Raw genomic sequence first — 27,059 nt, forward strand, 5'->3', positions numbered from 1 at the left:
AGGAAGTTCAGTTTTTATAATTTTTAAACTAAAAGTTTAAAAAAATATTACATGGACGGTGCCATTTTATTTATACACAAAGCATTCTGGGTAAATGATGATCTGGAAAGGTCCTCGGTGCGAGGCTGCTAGCGAGCTATGTCCACCCTGAAGATTAATCTTGGACAATATCTGACGATCAACTCTTTTAAATGAAACCAGAGAGCGTTGACAGAGAGGAGAAGGTAGAAATGACTCAGCCTGTAGCTGAAAATATAGATGGAGGACAACAGAGCTGCTTCATTGAAGAAGAACCTCAGCTTAGCCTGTTAGCTTTAGGGTTAGCCCCAACACTATCACCATATATATGTATTAGCTCAGCGCTACACATTCTCTTCTCATCACTGAGGTCCTCCATCCACATGACAGAGAGGGGAACGCAAAAATGACTCAGTCTGCAACTGAAAATATGGATGGAGGACCTCAGTTTAGCTTTTTTGTCACGCTAGCACTGAGCTAATACATATAAGGCAATATAGCGTCAGTGCTAGCGCGAAGACTAACAGGCTAACCTTTACATCTCAGTCACTTTTGCAGTGTGTTGTTATTTACATTGAGTGCTTTACTTATTTGTGAGGGTGACAGAGCTGTAGCACTTGTGCTGCAGGCTGGGTCACCTCCTGCAGGAGTATCAATATATATATTTTTTCCAGAATAACCACTCAGCTACAAAATAACCACCTGTAGACCACTTTTTGTGCCTTTCCTGTCCAGCTTGGGGAGAACCGACATTATTATCTAGAAGTTGTTTAGGCTCAGCTTTGATCCCACAGAGACATTTTAAACATCTGTCAGCAGGTTCTGTGGCATAGCACTCACTGCCTTTTTGCGCACAGACTCCATCCCACTGGTTGATGAAATCTATAAAAACACGATTTCTTTTGAAGCGTGCGGACAGCATCGCTGACCTCGACAAAGAACCTGATGCGCCTAACAATGTGGGCACTAAAAGCACTCCGAAAACTAAATGGCTGAGCAGCAGGATTTCCTCCAAATGATTAGAAATTTTAAAGAGCCACACTGACTAGGTTTTAAAACTCTGGTGTATCTCCCTTCAGAGTTAAATCTGACCACCAGGACGAGTCATCGGTCCAAGGTTGAGAACAAGCACCTGATATGAACCCTTCTACAGCGAAATTAGCCTGATCTCTGTCATTACCTTTCCGGTGATGGCTGACCAGACTTTCAGCGTGTTGTCGTCAGAGCCGCTGACGATGCGGTTTCCACAGAACTGGAGGCAGGTGATCACATGGTCGTCGTGTCCTTTCAGCACCTTGACACAAGACAGATAAGCAGGGGAAGCAATGAGGAGGGACATAAACTGGAAAAAGATGCAGGGATGACAAAGCGAACGACGCAAACTGTCTCTGGGGCTTTCTCAATCAAAGCGGAAAATGAGATAAGAGGAAAATGTCAAAAAGTGCTGCAGGTGTACAAAGATGTTTCAGGAGAGCTGTTTGCATCTGTGTTTATGTGCTGCCTCTGCTAGTGGGTCACATAAATGCAAGCTCAGCAAATGACAGAACTTGCTGCATATGCAAAGGAGTACAAAGACCACAGGGAGCTAATTTATGCCCTTAAATGACCTGCAGCTTTTTTTAAAGCAGCTTTCAAGGTCCATTGAAGACCTGCTTTAACATGCTGCTCGTGTTTTTTTTTCATTATTTTTTTTACTTCAGAACTAAGAACAGAAACTTTAGATTGAAAAAGACCACCCTTTGGCCCAACTCTATTATTATTTCACAAGACTACAGCAGACGTGACTTATCACTATCTTTCTATCAAGTCTGCAATTCAGACCTCTTCTTGAACTGCCATTCTTTGACTCAAAGCCATTTGATATCAGCTCTTCAAGATCTACTAACCTGTGGGGAATTCAGGTTCGCAGTGGGGGTTTAAAAAAAACTACCTTGGGTGATTTAAGGTCCCCTCTCCTCCAGTTAGTGTCTATTCTGTGTTGCCTGATGTAGGCACTCTTCCAGGGGCTGTGAGTGAAGCCGGGCTTGACAATTTTCCTTTTCTTCAAAGATAGAGGCTCATCAATACCTGTTAGGAGAGAGAGCGAGAGTAGCCAAGTAGCTCTTATTTCCTGCAAAGATTATTTATTTCGAAGCACATGTGAATTCATCACTGATCCCAGCTTGGTGTCTCTTAAAAGGTTTAAGAACTCACCTTCTTCCCTGCATTTCTCCCTCCACAGCAAGTTGTCCTCTGCCAGGATGCGCCAGTAGCGACATGTCTGTGCCGCTTGGAGGAGGTCCTTCGGTTCCAGGAATGACAGCACATACAAAGCCAGCTGATGACAGACAAAAAAAGAAGAACATGTAACGAATGTACAGGACTGTGCCAAAGTTTTAATCTACCTTTCATTTCTATATATTTTGCATCCAAGGAGCTGACCTTTCTTGTAATCTATTAAAGTGGTCTTGATCAATAGTTCTGAAAGTCTTTCAGTCTTTTTCTTTCTCTTTTTAATTGGCTGTTTTTTTTTACTAATTTTCTGTCCAATCTTTAAGCCAGACCAGGATAGCATATTGCACAGTAGGTGTTTAGAAAATGAGAAAAAATAAATAAATAAATAAAAAGAGGGGAACAGCAGACAAACATTATGTGAAAGTCTTTAAGAAATAGAAAAATATCCAGCAAAGATCTAAAACAGGACTTGAGAGAAGCATCATCTGTCAGTTTATCATCAACAGTAGGACTGTAAGATTTGAGTTCTTTAAGAATCATTTTGTTGATACTAAAATACTACTTTACTGTATTATTTCATATATTATTTTGAAAATTCAACTAAAGCAATAAGAACAAAGTGTGTCTTTGTGAGCAGTTGCTGCTCCCAAAATTCCTAAATATCCCATTTACAATTAGTTTTTTGCTAAGTTGCAGGTTATTTGTCGACAAACTGGTTCATCCCTTGAGTTTAGGAGTTTTAAGAGAAAAAAAAAGTTCTGGCTGCAGGGAAGCAAACACAAATAAACCAGTATATTAAAAACAGACAAAATTTGCACAATATTATCAATCAAACTTCAGTTGTGATCATAACACAATGAATCAAATCATAGATTTGTATCGAGTTTGCAACAATCACTGTCAGCTTCAGTAACTTCAGCAAGATCAAATCTGCTTTGTACGGTTTGATTAATCTGTATTAAACTGATAAAGATCCACATCACAGAGGAGACACCATAAACATGGAGTAAAATGTCAGATTTATTCTGACATTTTAAAACACAATGCCTTGTTAAGAAAATGAATTCTCGTTTTTAGGTTCAGACGTACAGTAATTTCTTGGCAACAGTCAGCTAGAGGCCACTGGAACTAAACAAAAGAAAAAATAAATCAATTAGAGCTGATAATTTCAGAGTGTTGAGCAACTAATTAAAAGGTGAAATGGTTATAAAGTGCGTAGTACTTTCCATAATTTCCTTTCCCTTTGCTGAGTTTTTCCCCCCTCGAGCACATGGTTCTTGGCAATTAGATGTTTCTCCACAGCCTACATTTTTCAGCACATTGTTATACTTATCTCTTACTTTGTTAAATACCATATAACTTACTTTTGCGCATGACCAGCATTGAACGGGTCAAAACGTTTTTAAAATCAGAATGTAGGCTTTGAAGTCGTTTTGTTATCACAATCTTTAGTCTGAGTCAGAAAATGAATACACAGATAGATTTTACAGTTTCCAGGTATCAATGATCATAGCTTTTCTTTGTTTTTTTTTAGCTGGTAGAGCTGAAAAGACACAAAACAATCAAAAAATAACAATGCAGTTGATTAATGAGAACAAACAAAAGGGGAGAAAAGTGAATAAAGAAAAAGAGAAGCCATATCCTGACGTGAGCACACACGAGGCAATTTGTATCCTCATCATTGACACTATCGTGTTGCACCTTATTGCCTCACCTTCAGTCCCACCACACCCTCCATCCCATCACCTGAGTGTTAAACATTTGATCCGCTCTACAACACAGAGCTGATACAAAATGTCCTTGCATGGTCTAAAGAGAGGTTCATTACAGATTATTCGGTTTGATTATCATGCATAAACGAACAAAAAGATTGGTTGCGGTTGTTGAAAAAAACGTGAGACACAGGAGCAGACTGCAAACAAGGCTGAGCGTCCTTTTACAGATCTTAGGGTCCAGGGAGGAACTCACCTCTTTGGGCAGCAGGGAGATGAAGTCGCGCTGAAATTGCGGCTCGATCACCTGCATCATATGCTTGACTTGTGTGGGCTCGCAGCTGTCTATCAACTCATCCAGCGCCAGCAGCTTTTCTGGACCAGTCCAGCTCTAAAAACACACGCAGCACATGTATGTACATGGGAATTATTTAAGTGTTTGAGTTTCATGTATGTTGCATTAAACATGGTTATTCTAGAGCAGGGGTCTGCAACCTGTGGCTTTGGGGCCACACTTGGCTCTTTGGTTCCTCTGCAGCAGCTCCTTGAAGCTTTGATCAAAACTAATACATTTTTGTGTTTTACATCCACTACAGCAGTTTTAAGTTTTCCTGTCAATTTGTTTGCAAATATGTGATGAATATTACTACAAGGAACCACGTTGATTAAATCATGCTAGGAGCCTGTTTGCCACTTTAAAAATACAACTTACAAACTCACCGTATGATCTTTCTCTCAAATCTATCAGAATTTTTTTATTCCTTTTAAGACAAGTTGCTGGTATAGTCCTGTTTACTTTTAGTTTATCAAATTTAGTATACTTTATATNCCTGATAATCGTCCTTTCTTTTGTTCTAAAGTTTAAAAATAACAACAAACATAAATTACAGTAATTTTTTGTTTAATAAGGTCACCTCCACTGGCCGGAAAAGTGCCCCCTTCAACAAACTCAAAGTGGCCAACGGGCCACCAGTTGATAATCACAGTTGCAGGGCATTTCATGGCTCCAGACACGTTTTATTATTGATGAGGAGGAGCAGAAATGTCTCTTTAGGTTGCAGACCCCTGTTCTAGAGAATACACAGGGTTAATATTGTCCAAAAAAAAAAAGAATCAGCTACATGTTTTTAGATCACTAGAGTTATGCTGAAAACACGTTTATTTTAAAGCCTTAAACCTTTTAAACTGTGTCAATAATTAAATGTGGAAATTTTCTAACCTAATAAAAAGGTAAATTTTATTTTCTACAGGTTTAAAAAAGTAAATGCTGAGATATTTAGTTAAGAATATAAGAAAGTGTATATTGTGTGCTTGAGTAGACTAATAAAAAAAGACTTTGCAGCAACTATTTCCTAACAAAACTCCATCTAAACAAATAAAAGCCAAAACACAGAGGTTTTTATATTCTATTTGTTTCTCAGTAACAAAATTTTGAGTGTAACAAAACTAACTTTAGCTAACTTTATTTTTATTTACCAAACTTTGTAATAATTTCTCTGCAACAGTGCTGACTGTGTTAGTGTTATCAGTACACAATCATGAGGACAATTTGAATTACACAGCAGCGAAAGCTCCCTGCAGCGTCTGCAGTTTTTCCTTTCTGTATTTACTCTGCAATTTAGTTTTACAAACTCTGAGAATGATAAAGTGTCAATCCAGTACTCTGGCGGAAATGTTTCCGCCAGCAGCATACCCACTGCTCGCTCACTCCTCCGCACTGCCACACCCAAACGGTAAACGTGTAAAAGAGAATGGAAAAACAGGACGGTGGTGTTACAGGATTGTTCCAGTTCGCCACCTTCTTTGACTGTAGCGACTCAGAAACCTCCCGTCTTGCTCAAGTGTGGCTTTCAGTGAGACTATACACAGCAGCAGAGTTGCGCCAGGCGTCTGTGTATTTCAGCCAACACATCAAGTGGGGAAAAGTAGAATATCAGAAACCGGCCTTTAGTGGAACTCTGAGGGACAATTTCTTCAGCTCTGACATTTAGTTGTTAGACAGTCGCTGCTGAATAGTTGCTCTGAACTCTTTACTGAACCAACCAGCTGTAGTTGTTTTGCTCTGAGGTACGCTGAACTAACACTGATTACAGGCCAGGATGGAGGACGGAAAATCTGGCACACCACCTGTAATTTGGCAGCTAAAAGGTGTAGCCAGAGGTGCTGGTTCTGGAGGTAATGAGGAGGTTCAGAAACCTCCTTCCTAACAAGGGGTTAGCATAACACATACCTGTTGCATCAACTTTCTGCTAGCCATTTCAAAAGTTCAAACAGAATCTGCAACACCTCGGGTTCACCGTTATTAATCTGAGACGAGAACTTTTTGCCTCGTAAAGCTTTCAGCTTTTTGTTTGTTGCGCAGTCGAGCAAAGCTTCACCTTTTTTTTTTTTTTTTTGCAGATCGCTGGATGCAACTTTTACGTTTATTCATCCATTTATCACCATATAAAACTGAAAAATAAATAGTTTTATTTTATGATTTTACTATTTCCATTAGGATTTTCTTTATTTTCTTTAACTTTGGGAACACATTAAAGAAGGCACACTATTAACAAAACTAACCTTTCCTCTTTATTGAGAGCAGGTATTTAAATTAAACAATCACATTTTTGTGCAATGTATAATCATAATTATCTAATTTAGTGAGTTATTCAGGTTTCTTACATCACAAACCCAGATCAGAGTAGATTTTTTTCCAGCCCTCCCACCTACCTTTGTCTCTGCTTGACCTTTATCTAATGTAGTCCACCCCTTAGAAGGCACACCCCATAGAATATCAAAGTGAGGTGGGAGGGCGCAGTAAATAACTCTTACCTACTAAAATCGACCGCTCTGAACAGAGCTGCTTTAACAGAAATTAAAAAGGAGGGGCTGTGCTTCATCCTTAGCAGTCTAGACTCAGATTATAATGAGCAGGATTCACAGAGTTAGACTTTTTTTAGACTGAACAGGTTAAAAACAAGACCCAAAAAGAATATAAAGCTATCTGTGCAACACTGGGGGAGACTAAATTCAAATTTTCTGCACTCCTAGAGACTCCAAGTGCACAACAAAACATATTTAACAGCTAAAAAAGTGGATTATGAATATGTCCCCTTTAATTCTCAAAGATGAAATTAAGTCCCAACAATTCTGTTACTAAAATTCAAAGGCAGCTTTGGTATAAATACAGTAGCACACCCGCAGAGAATGAAAGCTTGAGATTCAGCTGCCTAGGAAGTAAGAACAAAGACTGCAGCTGGTCAGGCCTTGTGACTAATAAATGTAAAATAAACACTGAGGTGTCACAGGTTCAGTCAGTCATCTAAATACAATAGATTTAACCTCTCTTAGGTAATGAAATTCATGGCAACTCAAATGAAAATTAGAATGTATTAAAAAAAATCAATTATGCTAAATTTTCTCACTACATATATCCACGCAGGAATAGTTTGTCTATATTTAATGATCCCAGAGGACAGCCTTTAATAAAAGTTGTGGTTCTGATCAGAACTTGTGAGATACTTAGTTCAACGAATCAAATATGCTACAGTCAGTGCCCATGTTAATCTGGTGAACCCAAAAATTTAAAAAAGGAATCAATTCGCTCGGAGACTAAATGAACAGTGATTGGACAGACAGCAGCTTCTTGATGAGCTGAAACTCGAGAGCTCAGCATCACTCAAAAAAAAAAAAAAAAAATTTAAAATAGACCATTAACTCTGGACCGCTAACCTGAAATGTTCGGAGCCATTCCTGAAGACCTGTGGGTGGCTGGATGGAGGTGATTCGTCGCCTCTGTTGCCCCTGACCATTGGCTGTTCTGATGTGGCCAAATGTGGTGGGTGTGGCTGGACACGGGACAATTCCTGTTGGGCTGCAAATTTACAGGTAAAAAGCACAACATTTAGAGAAATCTACACTGATACAGTATAAGGCTTGTTTGAGGCACATTTTAACCAGTAAAATAATAAAAAAAGAAACGTGACAGTTTCTCAGGTTGCTTTACCACCACTTCTGTTAATATTTTAACACAATTTACATTGAATGAAATCATTTAACTAAACATTTCAATATGCAGTTTGAGACAAGCACTTTTTTGTCAGTGGTTTGACTGAGTTTGTTTTCTGGCAAATTAAAATGAACATTTTACTGTGTAAAAAACTAATTACTTTTCTTCTGAGTCTACAAAAAGATTAAAAATATATTGATGGGTAAAATCAATGTATTTATGCAAAGTAACTAAAAGAAAACCATAAAACACCAACAATTACTTTTACATGATAAAGGCTAAAACAAAACAAAAAACTATACAGAACGCAAAAATATTGAATCGATAATTCCTTAAGACTGTTATAGTAAAACATAAATGTAATAAAAAATTATTTAACCAACAATCATTTTTACGGGTATGTTCTGTTTAAGTAGCAAATGTAGATTATTGAATAAAACTTCAGATTGCCATCGCACTGATTTCTGTGAAACAGGCCTTCAAAAGGCACTCGTTACTTTCAAAATGTTAGGGCAGCTGGAGAACTTATTCTGCGAGTCCTCTCACTGTTTTGGGCTTTGCCTGCTGACGGCAAAATGGGGAGCTGGGGGTCGATTTCATTATTGATTCATTTTTAATGGGAGAGGAAGCTGAGAAGGGGCCAGTTACGTGGCAACGTTTACACTTAAGTGGCTGTGTTCGGTTTGAATTTTAATGTAGCTGCATGTGAACACACACACATTAAATATTCAGTGGAAGAGAAACATCTGGGACTGCTGGCTGGATGCTGCAGATACAGTGGGACATGAAGCATCCTTCTGTTTGAGGACACACGCGGCATTGTTGTTCGCGCCACTTGATCGTTTTAATTTATTTCAATGGCAGGCTCGTTTTTTAGCATGTGTGGCAGATGGGAAACAAAAGTGAAAGGCTACAATCAGAGGATATTGAGTAAAAGTGAAAAGCAGGATGTCTTTCTGTACCTCGAGTACTCTGAACCTTTGCAGGGCTTTTTTCCTGAAGGGAAAGATCGGACCTCGGGGCCATGGTCCAACTTTCTCTTCATCTGAGGGAGGACAAAACGGATAAATATTAGAATGCAACAAAAATACAGAAGTCTTTTAGAACAAAATCCATAAAACCTTGCCTTTCCCTTTTATCTGGAGACAAATTTAATTTACTATTAAGTTGCCAGTGGTTGAAAAACAAATTTAAGCAGAACAAGGATCAGGGAAGCTTTTAAGGACAAAGGCAGAGGCGTAAAATTAGTGTTGCACTTTACATATTTTGTTCACATTAAGTCTAACATTTAGCATATTCAAAAACAAGATGCACATGTTAGGAGCTTCTATATACAAAAAAAATCCACTAGCAAGATTGTTATCAGTGTGTTATATAACAAAGTATGACGATATGACCCAAAGGTAATTAAAAAAAATTTAAACAGTTCAATATCGTGAGATAAGAGCACGCAAAGTAGATAATCGTTTTACAGTACTGCTGTACTTTGTTTGTGTTCCATCTTGAACAAGATAACCACAGGAACAGTTATCCCGGGGCAACCAGACACACAATAATATCCAGAAGCAAACACATTCACACCCAAATTCCAAGGGTACGGCATGTTCACACACAATCACCACAAAATATGGCAAGTCTTGCAGGAGGGTTCGAGGTGCACTCTGTGCCACTGTGATTCATAGCAAACAAACATAAACCAGTCCGTTCTTCGTTACTCTTCATCACCTGCGCCACTCAGTTCCCTGTTACCACCTACCCTACTGCGCAAACAAAAGAGTCTGTGTTAGAGGCCGGGCGAACTCATTTTCTTCATCCCATGCCTGCCACTCTCTCTGGCAGGACTTCTCAACACACATGCTAGTGATCACCGTCTCCTCGCTGGGCCGGGATGACTCAACGAGCTGGCTTAACAACTAAAACATTGATTTGTTTTTTTGTTTTTTTATTGTGCCTGGCCAAAATGAGATATACAGCGTGACAATATGGTCTTGTTGTTGAATTAATTAAATCTGGTAAATATTCTCTTTACAACTCACCTAAGGCTGAGCCTCTCATTGGTGTGCGTGACATTTTTTGCACAGAATAATATGGCAAGGCAATTTATTGGGTAAAGTATTTGGAAACTTTTTTTTTGCTGTTACAGTCCAGTCTGCTTTCTGCTTTCCACAACCTGCACAAGAAAATTGTGTATTTCTGCCAGTGTGCAGGATAATTAGATACTGGCTTATAGAATACAGAAGCCAAATTTAGCTTGTTTTCCCCCTTTGAGGCACACAATGCTCTTTTGATGCAGGTTTATTATTGTAGTATTGTTCGCTGTGCAGGGAACCAGCAGTGGACATTTGACTCCATACTGTCTGGCTCTACAGTGGCATGATTACATGTCTACCTCAAGATGTGAGCTTTTTTTTTTGTTTATCACTGTAATTTAGTGAGTGCGTGTCTGAGTGTGTTTGTCCTCTGTGGTTTCAGCTCAATGGGCACACGTGAATGCTGAGAACAGCAAGTTGTGGTGCAAAAAAATCTAGTTGTTTTTTCCCTTGAGAACCTAAAAAAAAAAAAAAAATTCAAAAGGCATCTGTACTCTAGCAATCAATAACAGATTTCTGCCTTAATATTTAGAGGATTAATGACCAATTTCTCAACATCTGACAACCAAAACTTGGGCTTCTACAGGGATATGTACCATTTACCATTTACATGCCACGAAAGTGAAACGGCACCTGAATATTAAACTGTGATCTAACCTAGAATTTGTGATCATTTCTTTGTCATTTTACTCGTGGTTGGTGGTTCTGAAAGGTTCAAAAGAGAGAATAAACACCTAATTGAATTCAAGCAGAATCTGTAGAAACTACAACAGGCAGATGGATGAAGAAAAAAATGAATTTCATACAAATTATTAAAAAGCAAACGTTGGGTTTTTTGAAGAGAGGTAGTGGAGAAAGGTTATGGACAATCAATATGTAGATCTACGGTATATTTGAACATCGTCAACCATCATTCTGAGTTTAATCTGGCCTGGGCCAAAACCAAAGAAGACTTATGTCATCTTAAAATAACAAATTATTATTATTAGTTTTTTTTGTTTGTTTGTTTTTGCCAGTTCATGTTGGGGCTTTTACATGGATTTTTTAGGTTATTTGCAAATGTGAATAATGGTACCTAGTTGTAGCACTACCAGCGAGAAAGTTGTGATTCTGCCAGAATAACTTTGTAATGCACCAATGTACAAATGAAACAGGTGTCTGAATGAACTACTGTAAATATTTTTGAGATTGGAGTTGTTTTAATTTAACAATCCATGTTAGCGCTGGCTTTGATTGGATTAGCCGTTAGCCTGTTAATTTGGTCAGAATTAAACTCTTTCTTCAAGATGAGGCTGTTCAAAGAGCTACCTATAACAGTACTCATTCAAAACCTTTCCACAGAACCCCACTTCAAAAGATCTGAACGATCCTTTTAAGGCTGGACCTGGCTACATTTGAAGATTGTCTAATTAGAAGGAGTTATGTGATATTTACAGAAGTTAAGGCCCATTGCTTAAACCCAAATTGCCTTGTTCTCAAAGCGGTGATCTCACTGCTATGGCAGTTCAGTAGCCAGGGAGAGCCTGGGTGTGTGCATGCATGCAGAGGGGTGTGTGCTTGTGTTTTGTGTGTGTTCCTGAGTGAGAGACAAGAGAAAGAAAGAGGGGGAGTATTGGGTGCCTTTTTTTACTGTGAGTGTGTTTGTGTGTGAGAAAACCTCAAACTAAATGTTGACATGAGAAAGAAGAAGAAGATGTAAGCAGTTTCTTTTTGTGTTTCAGCCAGGCAAAGGGTAATCAGTTTATAAATCACTACAAATGAGTCGACCCTTCTTTCCCCGGGGCTTCCCTTCTCTGTATGTGGCCAAAAGCATGCCAGATGGATATGAAGAAGAAGGTTAACAATATTTTACAGACAGCAATCATTTTTACAGATTGTGTTGATTCATTTCAACACATCTTACTATCAGTCATTTTAAAAATATATAGCTTTAAGCAATTTTCTAATGAGATGCAAAACCTTTGCAACCTTTGAAATGTTTTATTAAGAACTGTCAAGCTGTGAATGTTTTAAAAAACACTTCAGCAGTTGTTGCTTGGGATTTTTTATCTTTTTGCTGTTTTTGTAATCACTACATTTTAAGAATAACACCAAAGAGTATTAAAGTAAATGGGTTAGGAATACATATTATTTCAATGAACCGGGTCAGAATTACAATTTGAGGTTAATTAGCAGCGTTCTGTGAAAAAAATCTCCTTCTACATTGAACATTTTTTAATCAGATGGTACAATGACCATGATTGAGGATATTTTGATACCGACTTACAGCTGGAATGACATTTGTCTGCACTCTTGATTTCCAAACAAGGGACCATCATTATAAGGGTGCCAAAGATTCCTGTAACCATCCTTGAGATCCTACCTCACGCGGTCTGACACAGTGACCCATTATCTGTGTTTTGAGCCTGAGGCGAGAGCACAATGTCAGGGAATAGGCTACACCAACAGGCTGAGGTGGACTGATCACATGTGTGCATCTCAAAGCAGTCACTTTGGTCTGTGCGAGAGAACCGGTGCTGCATAATGTCTAATTATGAAAACCCTGCAAGCTGGAATGCAGAAAAGAGAGAATGAGGGAGAAAGGGGGCTGTTTGTGTGCAGCTATTTTAAGAGTTTGAGTCTGAAAGAACTGAAAATGTTAGAGGAAAATAAGAAAAGGGAGGACCACGGCTGATGTACAGGTGCAGCAGAGAATGGCTTTTCACCAACAGAAAATTCAATAGAAACATAAACATATTTGCTTTTAACACTGCAAAAAACGCCAAGGGACAAACCAAAGAGCATTTTACAAGGAAAAAAAGGTCCTAAATCACAACAGAGGCTTTTATTTACACACCTGAAGTTACAAGAAAAGAACAGAAGGCAAATGGCATCGCCTTGTCAAAACATTTAACGGTGCTCTGATATAACATTAAGGTCCAGGCAATTAAAAAGAGGAGTCTCCGGGGGTCTGCTACACTGCTGTTCATCCTCCGCAGTGGCCGCACAATCTGCCGCGAGAGGCGCGTCAAACAGAATGTGGGCGACCGAGCGAGTCCAGCACTCAGTCATGACACCAAGAAATATAACAATATCAAAAACAGGAGTTGGTGTGCTGGAGGTGACACAGGCAGATAGAATGAAAGCAGAAATCCTACTCACTTTGTAGAAAATCATCTTTAAAGTGCCGTAGAACCCCATCCTTGTAATCCGGTGTGTTGCCCGCCCCCCGCTCCTATTTATTCTGTTTCTCAGTGACAAGCGGTGAAGTCCGAGTAATGAGAATAATACTGATGATGCGGGGATGGGAGATGGCTCTGACAGTGTGAGGGCAGCGTACTCTCAGGTAAATCCGTCTCTGATGTGGACATGCTCGGGAACGTCACTGGACTGGTGTGCATGCGGTAGAATCCCACGGTAAAGAGCGCTCGAAGAGAGAAGAAAAAAATAAAAGAGGAAAAAAAACGCTTCTCCGTTTTGCGTCGACTTCAAAAAGGTGTGGGGGGAAGGGGGTCAAAATTCGACACACAATGATCCCGGAGGCTCGTGCGCCACCGAGCAGCCTCAGCGAGCAGGGAGTGAACAGATGAGAGAGGAAGAGGGTGACACTCAGGCAGAAAGGGAGGAGGAGGAGGAGGAGGAAAAGGAGGAGGAGGAGAGCGTCAGAGCGCAAAGCAGTGCCCTCTCTTCCTCTTCACAGCCTGCACGACGGCTTCTCCACACAGGATCAGATTACAGCCTCCCCGGTGGAGGCGGCAGGAATGGTGCAGTCCTGCATTCAGCAGCAGCAGCAGCACACGGTGCGCGGAGCATCATCTGCGTAACGGCGCACACAGAGGATAGGGTGGGGTACGCATTTGTCGTGTCTTCCGCATCGAAGGTAGACCAAACACTTGTTGCCAAACTAGAAATCATCATCAAGTGCCTCTTTCCATGCAGAATGAACCATTTTCCTAAAAAATCACTGCCTCAGATTAACAGGATGCTTGCAAAAATAAAAAAAATAAAATAAAAATCAAATAAAGTAATGCCAGAGGGGAATACAATCTGTTACCATGCCACACTTTTCATCTTGTGGTCTTTACTTTTCACAATGCAGGTTTCACAAAAAAAGTAGGATTGCTTGTTTTCATAAAATATTAGGACCGACATAATAATATATTAATTATTCTTCTATTATTTAAATTAAATATCAATTAAAAGCAAAAAAATACACAAAAGTTGTATTGCTCTGAATATGTTTAAAACCCTAAAGAATATTTCCTAACCATCATGTGAGGCAAATCTATAATCTATAAATCAAACTCTACTGAAAACAAATTCTTAGAAATTCCATCTTGAAAAATAATTATGACGACGACAATAATGGATTACTTAAAAGTTTTTTAAGAGGGTTGGATTGCAAACGATTTCAGTGAGACTTTGCGGAAAATTTATGAACAATTAATACCTTACCTGGTGCAGATAGCTTTTTGAATAGTTCAGGCAAAGACCACAATCTAATGATGTCTTATAAGATCAATCTCAATAATATTGTATTGGTTTAAACAAATGCATTTTAATAATTTTTACATTATGTTCATTTTTACATCACGGTTATTTTAGCAAAAAAAAAAGATATATTTTTCTCAAACATGCCTAAGATTGTAGTGGATGTGCTACAGCTAGAGCTGCTGCTCCCATTATTTGCAAATTCAAATAACCACAGTATAGCACCAAGCTGTGACTGATGTAAGACTAGTTGGTAAAAAAAAAAATGAAAATTGTGGGAAAACTTTAAGTACATGAATATTCTACTGCAGTCATACTGAACACAGAAATCACAGCCTTTTTGCACCCGCACAACTGGCAAAACTACATTCATGGCCGTGCACATTGTTTTGGTCCCCACCTTGGCTCCCTTTGTTCCTACCTTGGCATTCACTCTTACATATGATTTAATCTACCAGAGTGCATTTCTGAATTGCAGATAGGCAAATCCAAACCAGTTTATTTGATAATAAATATTCATTACCATGAACATTAGCCTCAGATGTTTCTAAATTAAACTATTTCTCCATCTGAGTCTATAAAACCCCTTTAAAAACAGCTCTAAACTATTGGTAAATCTGACTGATATTGACTGACTTAGATCACGTGACCAAAAACATGTGAATCGATTCACGCCTTTTGCACCTGCCCATCTAAAAAGGCCAATATTTACATTTGCATGACTGACTGCACCTGCCCTTCCAGGAACACTCTGTAGTGCTGGTAGCTTTGCATATTTTACTACAGTGAGTAAAATTCAGTACCTCAAGATGGCAGCTTCACTTTAAAAATAAACCAACTCCTACTCTAAGTGAATGCACACTGTCGCAAGCCTCAAGTGTCCTCTCAAGAAGATTATCAAGCAAAACACTGATGGTGACGGTTTTTAGTCACACAAGAGCAACATGTCTGCCATCTAATCAGTTTGGGGAAATTAAAAGCAAGCAAACAAAATTTAGTAATCATTTCATTGAAAACTCGCTGCTGTTTCAGAGAGGAAATGACAAAAAAAACCTCCCGCTGTAGACCACACCATTAGCTTCAAATGACAATAAATATTTGCTTCTACTGACCTCACAAGACATCTGCACTTAAGCACTGAAACAAAGGGCAAAATAAAGGGCCTAAGAAAGGGCTGCATTCAGAGGCGATGAAGCATTGAGATCTGCTTTCAGACACTCCTACCACACCTTTAATCACTGTGCCCTGACATGGTGGGAATGTTTAGAAGAAAATTGGTAAAAATCTACATGTTTGAAAGAGTTTTGCTTCATTTGTGAAAAAGTCTAAACTTAGATACAAAATAAATGAGTTAAAGGGAGAAAAAAATCATCACAATCTTCTTGAGTGGGCACAATGTGTTTGGTTAAACTTCTGCATTTTTAGTCATTTTCTCACCACAATAACACACACACACAGAGAATCAGTGGATGTTACTTCAGAGAGAGAGGCTGGAGCTTTGATTGTGTGTGTGTGTGTGAGTTAAAGGTGGCTCTCATGAGAGAAGCCCTCTTGATGCTCCGTGCCGGTGCAACCTTTACACAACACATTGGAATGTTTGGCATGCTAGAGAGGTCGCGCTGTGGTCTTTGAATAGGCTGTGGCCTCCTTTGTCACTCTTTTTCTGCCAGTTGGTAAAGAATTGAACATCCCCCAATACCAACCTCCCTGCCTACCAAAAAATAAATCATGCGTTAAGATGTAAAGTTGTATAAAGCAGCTGTGGTATTTGAAAATAAAAGATTTCTCATGTTTATTTAATAGATATGTTCACTTAATATTACAATCAGACTATTTCTTTTTTTTTTTTTTGCTGCAGTATTTGCACGGCAGAAGATTAAAAAAATAATAAATAAAAACTCATTATACCAGAACAGGGGGATAGCTTGTGGGGGATGTTTGTCCCATTTGATTGTATCCAAAAAGACAATATCAATGACATGGTTTCAGGATTATGGCTCAGATATGGTCAAAGTTGAGCATCTTTGAAAATTCCCAACACGGGGATGCAATGAGGACAATTTAGTCGAAGTAAATCTAAAATCAGTCCAAATTATTGACAGGTTTTAAACACAATGTGCCAAAAAAAAATCCCTTCTAATAAAAATATGCAAATTGTCTTCAAGCATTTCTAGTTGAACCCAGAAAATACAAAAGAACAAATTATTTTGAATGCCAAAAAGCCCTTTTATATCAATCAAGAATGACTGACAATAACAGATAATCAGTAACAAAGAAATGAAAAGTCATTGTCATTTCTAGAATGTGAATATTCTTTAGATTTCAGGTTTTAGGACACTAACTTTTCCAACCTTTAAGTCAAAATGGACTCTGAAAAAAATACAAATGACACTATTCAGACCAAACAACTTATCAAACAAACGTACAAACTAAAAGTTGAATACAATCCCTTACTGTTTATAAAATTTGGCTCAGTAATTCATGTTGAGTGACTGTCAAGCAGCTGTCTAACCAGGACAGGAGAGATGTGACTGCAGGGATTTCACAGATGTTACAGAGAGAATATATGTGTTAAAGAAAAAAAGTGTTTCTTTGAACAAATATTTAATGTGAGATTGTGTACTTGAAGCCAAATGTTTGTTGGGCAGTGAAGCATCATAAGAAGAATCTGAATCTTTGTCTGTTTATTCTCTTTGTAATAAAAGAGAATTAGGGGTGTCTGCTCTGAATGGATATTTCTGAAATGCTGAAGTGGAATTCCTGTTTTAGGCAGGACAGATGCAATGCGTGAGGAGGAAGCTCAGTGTGTAAGAAAACCTTGAATTGTGGCATTCAGAAACAGATAATGGCATTATCTGAATGAAGGTAAATTTACATATCCCTCAGTCTGCCCACGCGACAGACGTTCAAGTTTGAAGACGAGAGGTTAAAAGAAAAATCTAGTGTGATAAAACAGGTTTCAATGGGGTGTATCCAAAAATAAAAAAAAATAAAAATATGGAGTACAGGTTGATAATTTCAATCATTGGCAGTTTGTTAGAAACTGGATTTGTGAGCAAACATAAAAAACACATTGAAATAGTTCTTAAAGGAAGTGGCCTTCACAAAGAAAATGCAGAAAAAATTAATCACAGCTTGAACACAATGGAGAATGATGGAGTTAGTAACAATTGTTACCCTAGCATTACTAGAGTTTTAGAGGAAAAAAACAAGGCCAAATGTTATATATCACTGAACAGAAACTAAAGGGGATTTTCTTTATGCAGTGACAGTGAAGGTTTCATCAATCACATAACAAAAGCACCACACTGCAGTCTGATTATACAATCAGTTTATCTTGTGAAAGAAAACTAAGGCTAAGTTCACACTGCAGGTCATAATGCTCAATTCAGATTTTTGCTCAGATCTTATTTTATTGTATATAAATCCTATATTGAATCCTACATTTTTAGATGCCTACAAACCCTTAAATCTAAACAGCATCAGACTCCAGTGCAAACAATTCAACACACTGTGATTACTGTAGTAAATATGGATGTACGTTAGCATGCGAGTATCAATGCTTAAACTGTTGCAATCAGGCCTGACTATTATCTGCTTTGCTTGTTTCATCTAGTGATTACGTTTGATCTTGTCGCTTTCTGCCTACTCAGGTGCAGAAATGCACTACTACTTGTGTTAGTGCATTATCTGTTTTGAACTTGGGGAATGACTTTTTCTCTTTTGTTTAAATCTGAGATCAGTGTTAAATGTCTTTTTTATAATTAATGTGCCTTATTTAAAAAGATGGCCATTTGAGAAATTGATTTGTTTAATATATTTTAAGAAATGTTTGTTTGCTAAGAGTTTATTTCAAATAGTATAATTTACAGTGTCACTTTGTTTTGATGTTGTTTATTTATGTTATGATCTTACCCATTTTTGACTAGTCTTATCTCCTGACATGTTATCGGTTATCGGTTCTTAAATTGAGTTATCGTGCATCCCTAATTTATACATCATTAATATTTCAGCAGCTCTAGAAAAATGAACCTGCATAGCAGGTGGAACACATATTATTGTCTTTGCAGGAAAAAAATAAGTGCTAATCACAAAAATCAAACCTAAGCTACACATTACTACAGGGTTTTTTTTTCTAATGTTTAACTAAAGCCTTCAACAAAACATTGTGGGAAGGTGGCACACTGGTAGATATTATGTATAAATCCATATTTTGCTGGGAAATGTTCAAAGTTAGTGCAGGAAGGACATCTAAACAAAGAGAGAACAAAAAGGACAGCAGTTTGAGCTGTGCTTTGTACGATTTTGAAGTCCTCACACCCACATGCAGCCATTTGCTGGTGTCTTCTCACCTTCAGCTCAAAAGCAACAGCCTTCATAAAAAAATAACTAAACTATATCAAAGTCGGAAGAAACAGGATTGTATCTACAGAAAAAATAAGTATTTTTGTGGGTTGTCAGACATGGCTGAGAGCATGACTGAAGAATTTCTTTTGCGCACATAATTTTCTTTGTCAATTATTATATTTTGGTTAGAGGGCTGCTAGGATAGGCTCCAGCTTTTATGCAACACTGAACAGAACAAACCAAGTACAGAAAATTGTTGGATTTGGGCCATTGTCTGCTGTTCTAAAATAAAAATTCTGGTAGAGATTTTATACACTTTCCTGCAACAAAAAGGCAGTAAATTTACAATAGTTGTACGTAATATTCATACAAGACTATTGCTTTAGGCTTCATTGCAGTTGTCTCCACACTTAAAATAAAATAACATTTCTGACTCAAGTCACTCTTCAAACATCTACATTCAGAATCAGAAAAAAAAAATAGATAAAATTCCTCACAGGGCTACAAGGACACAAGAAAATCATCTCAATGTCCTTGTAGTCCTGCCAGGGTGGGGGAAATGGGGATTAAGAAGGACACTGCCTCGTTGGTTTCTCAACATGCTCATTTTGTAGCAGTAGAAGTAATGAAGTGCAGGAAATCAATGAGTCAGTTTGAGTCCGTTTGCTCCTAAATGATCTTCTCAGTCATTACGTTGACCAGTCACAAGCAACATATTGAAACTGTGATGACAACATCAGAGAGCCAAAAGCATGTACCAGCTCAGCACAAGTAGCTTGCTGAAAACTTGTTAGAAAAAGGCTTCAAAGAGAATAGTGCACCTTTTTTTTCCTGTTCACTCTCTGTTCGCTCTGCAACAGAGGCAAAGTTGGACGGCATTTTAAGACAGCCTTGATTCAGCAAGTGCAATCTCTGAAATGAACCACCTACTCAATTGAAAGGTCTGACCAAAGCCAAGCAAAAAATTACTACTTTGCTGCAGAAGACTACAGTTTGTGCACTGATACTTTTTTGTCCTTGAAGGTTTGTAGTAAAAAAGGAGAAATGAAAAATGCTTTATCGTGCACAAAAAAAAGCAAACATCTCTTCCACAATGTGCATGTGCTGTCTGAACGTTGAAGGTAAATACAGCAAAAAAAACATTTCATATTTTAAATTGGGCAAAATGATTATTATTTAGTCCAGAGTGTGAAATTATAAAACAGTTTCTGCTCTTGTGGAGAAAGACCAGATAAAGCTTTTGGTTGAATATTTTTTAACACACTAAGTGATTAAAACCTCAAAGGGAGGTAACGCATATACTCCGTTTAATTGCTGTACAGGGACCTGGTATAGGAGACGGTTGGTGTAGGGGTATTACAGTTTTTTCTCACTTCTAATCCTTCTTCTTTGATAGGCCTATTAGTTTTCGAATTTGGATGGTGCCTTAGCTGTCAGATCTCATTCAGACATGAAAGATGGTTTAGGAAAATTGTGTGAAGAGCCAGGTGAAATCTGGCTGGAGCCAACAATATTTACACAGAGATGAATAAACCTCTTTAATCATACAGAATTACACCATATCCAAGTTGAGATGGAGCAAGACAATTGATCCCTGCAAGGTTTATTTATTTATTTATTTATTTATTTATTTATTTATTTATTTATTTATTTATTTATTTATTTATTCATTCGTTCATTGTCTTTGATAGATCCCAAAATGTGCTTTATAGGTGATGGAATGATGTGAGGACTGTGTGACATGAGTACAATGGTTGCTTGCTTTTACAAGAAGACACTACAGAAACTTAATCCCAATGCTGTTCTCATCTGAACTATACAACCACAGCTGTCTAACAAAATCATAAATTGAAAGTTTAAAAGGGGGATTTTGAAAAGACATTAAACTGCCATTTGTTGTTCATTTGACTGAATCAAATCTCAGAGAATATTATGAACAAAGTTTCATTCTTTTTGTTACAGTTTTAAAAGATGGTAATTGCTAATTTAACTGGATAATAAATTCTCTGTTCAGTAACTAAGGACACACTACTTGTTTTGAAACCCAGGAGCCTTCATATTGTAAACTTTGTCCTTGGGATAAGGAATTTCTATAGGAATTTCTTCTTTCTGATCTGACATTCCAAATTGAGTTGTATCTAATCTTCATTACAAATGGAACAACTTGCACATCAGCAACTAGTCCCATTGGTCCAAAGGAGTCACAATGAACTGGTCTTCAAATTAGCAAACTAACAGTATCCATTATTAAATATAAAATAGCAAGTGCCCATGGTTAATTATTGCAACAATGAAAGATAAAATATTGTTAAAACTATATAAAGTCAATAAAAAATAACAATAAATATTCTAAACTTTGTTTATTATATTCAGTTAAGGCTAATGAAGATTAGAATAGCATATGAGAATAACAAAATATTTATTATTACCAGTGGACTTGTTTCTAGTGGTGACCAGCATGAGGGAGCCACGTTTAATGGAGGCTAAAGCATTTTTAGAATGTTAGCATGCTGTTATTAGCAACAGATGCATTTTATTTTATTACATAGAGTATGTAAGATTTTTACTGCTCTAAATAACTCTATAAATTAATGATACTTCTCAAATTATCAGTGCACTATGCAGTAGAATCATCACCTTACTAATGTTTGGGTTGATTTCTCACAAAAACAAGCCCATCATCATGAAACAAACTGTAATAAGTCTCTCGGTGACTCTCTGAACAGGGCAGTAGCCTTTGCTCTGGTAAGATAAATGGTGTGATACTTAACTTGTGAGTGATGAAGTTCAAGAAACAGAAAGACAGGTCAAAGATTATGGGAAGGCTTGGAAAGCAATTTGGTCTTTACGAATGAGTACTTCAGCTGCTGCTTTAGTTTTTTCTAAAAAATCTAACTCTTGGCAGGTGAGACTGACTGATAAAGTCATCTCTGTGGGGGTTCGCAGGTGGAATATTTTCAAGGTCTGTTGATTATACAAAAAATAAAAACAGCATACGTTCTGTCAATCTTATTTTGTACAACAAAGTTAAACAGACAAGTGGCCAAAAAATAACAGCTAGAAAAGCAACTGATTGAGGTGAAAGACGTGATTCTCATGTTGATACATGATGCAATTTCCTGAAAGTGAAGGGCAAATTTGATCTTGTTTAGATCTGTACATGGACTGTGCTGTGAAAGGCAGGTCTCTTGTCTAAAGTGTCTGTCTGGGATTATTCTTATCTCTGATGGACCACCAGCAGAGCCTCTGATAGCAACAACCTTTTTAGTATCCAAGTTGAGTGCTATCAAGTGCCGTGTCCGATGGCACAAAAAGCGACTCCAATAACGACTACATATATATTTAAAAGCAAACAAAAAAATAAAAATAAAAAGATCATAGAGGCAGCAGATGAAAGTTCATGCTTTTTCATATTTGGACATTTGTTGCTCAGAATGAGTGGTGCAACAGTAGAGCAATGCAAGTCAGATGTAGACTGCAAAGTGGGAAAAATAGACTTTATTCAAGTTTGTGCAGCTTAAATAAAAGTAATGAATCCCAATGATAACCTACTGTTTAGTCAAAAAATCTGTTTTTAAAAAGGTTAAGCAAATCACACATTTCAAGTAACAAACATGTAAATATTGTGACTGTGTATAATTTAAAGAGGGAGAAGTGGGTGATGCCATAACAAGAAATTCTGTCTGGTCAATGGATTAAAAAATACTCTGAAACTAGTTTTTTTTACAGGAGTAGTGAAACAGGTTGAGTAATTACCAAAATGACAAGCAATAATACATTAAAATTATTTGTCACCGATATATTTACATGAAACTTTAAAGGATACTTAATTTAACAGAATTTGGTTCAATATCCTCATAATTTTAAATATGTGGCAAATATCAGGAATTAAAAGCCTCCCCTATTTCTTCAACACAAGAAGATGCAGACAGTGTGAAGCATGAATTAGTTTATTTAATACTCTAAAGGATGTACTGCAATTTAGAAATAGCTTATTTATTAGTGAGAGCACACTGAACCAAAAGAATGAAGAGCCATTAATTAGCAAAACAACCTGAGACAAAAAAATAAAAAGAATCTGCTTTGTGCTTGAATGCATAACAGTATTGTAAGTATTACAGAGCTTTAGTTGAAGCAGAATAAAAATACTTCAAAAAAAAATAGTCAAATTTCAAGCTGCTGCACTGGTAGACACCTGAGTTTAATGACTGACCTTTTTCGCTATAGGATGATGATGAAATCAAATTAAAAAAAATATTTTCATTTTACATTATGACAAAACAAATAATAGCCTGTTATAAAGAAAATAGACATGCTATAATACATAGAAGGCAGCAGAGAGAAGTGATATTACTTGTCAAAAACATTGCTGGGTGGATGAATGACACAGTGGTGATACAAAAAGATGTCTGCCAAGATTAAAGAGGCTACATAGAATGACAAAGGTCAAGGGTCGAAAAGGTTTAATTTCGGGAAGGGCAAAAATGTGCTGACCCAGGGATGACCTAAAAGCTTGCTCGATCACACCCACCCCTTACTGACAGCAACACTTTATACTGTGGCAGTACTATCGATAATTGGAACATTTGCTGTATTTATCCACAGAGATGAGCAAGAATGTACATGTGGTTTTAGGCTTTAGTGCAAATGTTTTCCTCGTGAAAGTGAAACGTGTCTAGATGGGAAAGCCAGCCAGTTAAAGCCTCTAAGGAGCTGCATTACTATGAAAACATTACGAGCATTCATGAAGAACCCTGCTTAAATGACAGGATATGAACAGAGTATAAAAAGCGTCCATAAGAACTTAATAGTCAAAAAAATGTGTAACAGAAAGGCACAGGAAGCTGAAGTTAAGTCTCACCGATTCAATTTATTCTCTGCTGCAGTCTTTTCCGCCTCTCTGCCTCCAACTCATACAGCTTCTGACATCCTCCTGGAGTCCTCCTACACAGCACAACTACACAAACAACGCATCTCTCCTACTTCCCATCTCATTGACAATGGATAGAGAGAGTGCAGCACAATGGATCATCTGGAAAAACCTCTAGAGGCTAAGATGTTTGTTTCCTTTTTTGTTTATTCATGTTTACCGTTTCAAATGATGCATAATAAATACAAACATATTTCCCACAAGAGGAAAATTCAACAGAGTCACACACTCGTACATCAGGCATTAAAATGCTATTCCTGTGTACGAGTTGAAATTAGTATTCCAAAAGGTGCCCGATTGATGTAATTCTTATAGTGTGTGCAAACTGACTATCATTTGATGTCTATAGTTCTGAGGTGCTGAAAATACTTGTGTAGTTGTTCCATCAAGGAACTAAACAAAATTTTACCTGAAAAACTACAGACCCTATTAATGTTTTTATCTTGGGATTTAAATTACTGAACCACCAAATCAATCAGGCTACACAAAGTAACTACATCCGGCGTTGACATTATGCATGGCTATAGTAAGCACGAAGTAGAAGTCGCAAACTCGCAGGGATACACATTTCGGGACGATGGAGAAAAGTTATCAGGAATGTGTTGCTGCCATCTGGAAAGTTGTAATTATTCTGTCCTATCAACTAGCTTTGGTGATGTTATATGATGTCTGGAGATGTAGAAAAAGAAATGCATTTCTCTTCACATTATGGGAATATCTAAAAAGACGCAGACAGAGGGTAGAGGGTCCAGCTGCAGCCGTAGCTGGTACCGGTACCAGTTGAGGACCCCATCAACTGCCTCACATTGTTCCCAAAATGTGCCCGTTATCTTGATGAAATGTCAACACTGTGGGTTAAGGTACTGAGCATCTGTAGAGACACAGAAGCAACAGATGGCAGCAGAAAAGGGAAAATTGCCTTACCATCTAAACTAAACAAATACTCCTGAAATCAACCAGTAAAAATGAAAGTTTAAATTATTGGCTTAATGGGATAGTTCACTTTCTGTTGTAGATAGTTGTAGAACTTAAGTTTGGACACTCTATTTAGAAAAAAAACAGTGCTAAACTTTGACCTGACTGACAAGCTAACAACTAATCTGAGCAAGGCCAAGACTGTACCCCAGGCAAAATGTGCTCCAACTAGCTGCTGCCACTACTGGCACTTGTAAATAACCTTAAAATGCCATATATAACACCATATAATACAACATTTATCCATCCATCCATTTTCTGTACACGCTTATTCCTTTCAGGGTCGTGTGTTTATGATTATCTGAAAGTTTTTAAAATACTGACTGAATGAAGTGCAAATAAATTTTTATAAATTTTTGAGGTTGAACTAGTTTTATGACAGTAGCAATCTACTTTTGTCTAGTTCCAAGAGTCAGATTAAGCCTGTCAAAATTGAACTATTTCTTCAAACCAAGGTCAACTGAATAGGTCTATATTGTAGGTCACGTGTTAAATGTTTATAACCTTTACCCAAGGACCTACTTCAAAATATCCGAACCATCAAATAAATTGTTCCATCGACAATGAGATTACAATGCAAAGTAAAATACCTCACCAGGCTGCAAATGTTAGAGACAAGTTGTGTGTTGACAACTTGCAAAATTGTATTTTGGGCCATGCATATTGCTCAACTCTGTCCACATCTTACCTGCCTCGACCCGCTTTGTCTCCTGCAAACTAGTAGCTAACAGTCACAGCCCAGTGACATTCCAGTCATATTAGCTTTACACAGGTTATCGAAATGAATTCACAACAGCTGACTCAACGATCACAAAAATATAGTTTTGTGCCAAAATCAGAGCATTTGTTCCTTACAAGACAGCTTCTATTCTACCAAACAATGTTTCAACCCTTCATGTAGGATGGTTGCCTTTTCTTTTATCAGATGAAACTATTTGACATGACATGCTGTCACTTCTTTGCTCAAGAAAGAGTCAACGCAGCCAACAGGCCTGTCAATTATGAGCCTAAGTTAAATCAGAAGTAAGGCTGGAACAGTTTTCCAAAAATAGACGTTGCTCTGTGTGTGTACAGTGTTGTACTATTACACTACACATCGCATGAGCATATTTTAAGTTTTTTGCCAAGAGACAGAACTGACTTTTTGAGGAGAAGTTGGCCTGCATTTCTAAACCAGTGGCATAAAGCTTGGAGGTCAACGCCACACAGGAAAGGAAAGTAACTCAACCAGAACAGCTTCCTGAACTGCTTATCCAAACATTTGATTCCACACACGACTTGAACTCTGGATCAGAAAAAGAGACACTTGAGTGGGCGCTGACAGAGATGATTTAATTTTTCAGTGACTAAAATGTATATTTAATGGAATTTAAAAGTGATGAAATGCAGTATTTTCCATCAGGCATTCAGAACCTTTTACCTGTGTGTTTATGATAAAAGGCACATCAAGTCATTTTCCTCTCAGTTCGATACTGTTTATGGACAGGTCACAAACAATATTTTACTTTTATAGTATGTTAAAATAAGTCAAAAAGCAACAAAACCCTCAATATTGTTCATGGCAACAAGTATTAAAGTAGTAGGTTCTAGGTGGTTTGTTTTTAATGTGAACATGACAAAAATGCAACTACAAAATACCACTACAAGAAATAAAATGTTTAATCCAGAATTTCCTCAAATGCTTTCATTATAACTCAACATTACTGGCCAAAATAAGCTACCATTAGCAAACCCTTTACCAGAACAGTTTGGGGATAGGAGGCAGTGCTCTCCACACCAATACATCCTTGACCCCTATAGATGACCTTTTATTTTACAAAAGGCAGCACACAAAAGCAGCCATGAGCCTGGTGGTTTAATCTCCACAGTCCATCTGCTGCAGCTTCTGCCTGTGAGTTGAATCTGGAAGAGAAGAGGGAGTGCCCAGCTTCCCTCTGAAGCTCCTGGGTGTCTGTCTCACTACATCCTGTGGGACAGCTGTATGTTAATGTGCACAAGAGGCTGGGGACAGCAGCAGTCACTGGGATTGCCAGGCAGAACACAGAACAAGGAACCCCTTCTCAGTGGGTAGCCAAAGGCATGAACTTGGCAGATTAGACATTCAGGAAACAAATAAGCCTCCATTAGATGGGCACCCCAAACCAACAACAACCAAATGAAAAGAAAAATCTGCAAAGACAATCCAAGAGAAAAGGGAAAAAATAAGAGGGGGGATGGGGGAAACGCACAGAGGCTGAAGAAACTCTTCTGCTGCTGTGCAATTTTCTCTTTTAAAAGTTATATGTGTGTATATATATATATATATATATATA

General features: G+C 37.7%; 1 protein-coding gene across 3 annotated transcripts in view; it reads right to left on the minus strand.

Annotated features, from left to right (window-relative positions):
• Positions 1-27,059, minus strand: part of fbxw7 (F-box and WD repeat domain containing 7) — a 73,506-nt gene that overhangs the window by 16,001 nt on the left and 30,446 nt on the right. For 2 of the 3 annotated variants that reach the window (XM_014020682.1, XM_014020681.1), the window contains exons 2-7: positions 8,898-8,980; positions 7,659-7,800; positions 4,201-4,335; positions 2,212-2,335; positions 1,949-2,085; positions 1,199-1,312 (exon numbers count right to left, since the gene is read on the minus strand). In XM_014020682.1, the coding sequence (XP_013876136.1) occupies positions 1,199-1,312; positions 1,949-2,085; positions 2,212-2,335; positions 4,201-4,335; positions 7,659-7,800; positions 8,898-8,980 (735 nt within the window). Of the gene's footprint in view, positions 1-1,198; positions 1,313-1,948; positions 2,086-2,211; positions 2,336-4,200; positions 4,336-7,658; positions 7,801-8,897; positions 8,981-13,166; positions 13,567-27,059 lie in introns of those variants that run through there. The other variant, XM_014020683.1, reaches the window with a different exon arrangement.

The sequence above is a fragment of the Austrofundulus limnaeus genome, unplaced genomic scaffold, assembly GCF_001266775.1.
Source record: "Austrofundulus limnaeus strain Quisiro unplaced genomic scaffold, Austrofundulus_limnaeus-1.0 Scaffold263, whole genome shotgun sequence".
NCBI lineage: Eukaryota > Metazoa > Chordata > Actinopteri > Cyprinodontiformes > Rivulidae > Austrofundulus > Austrofundulus limnaeus.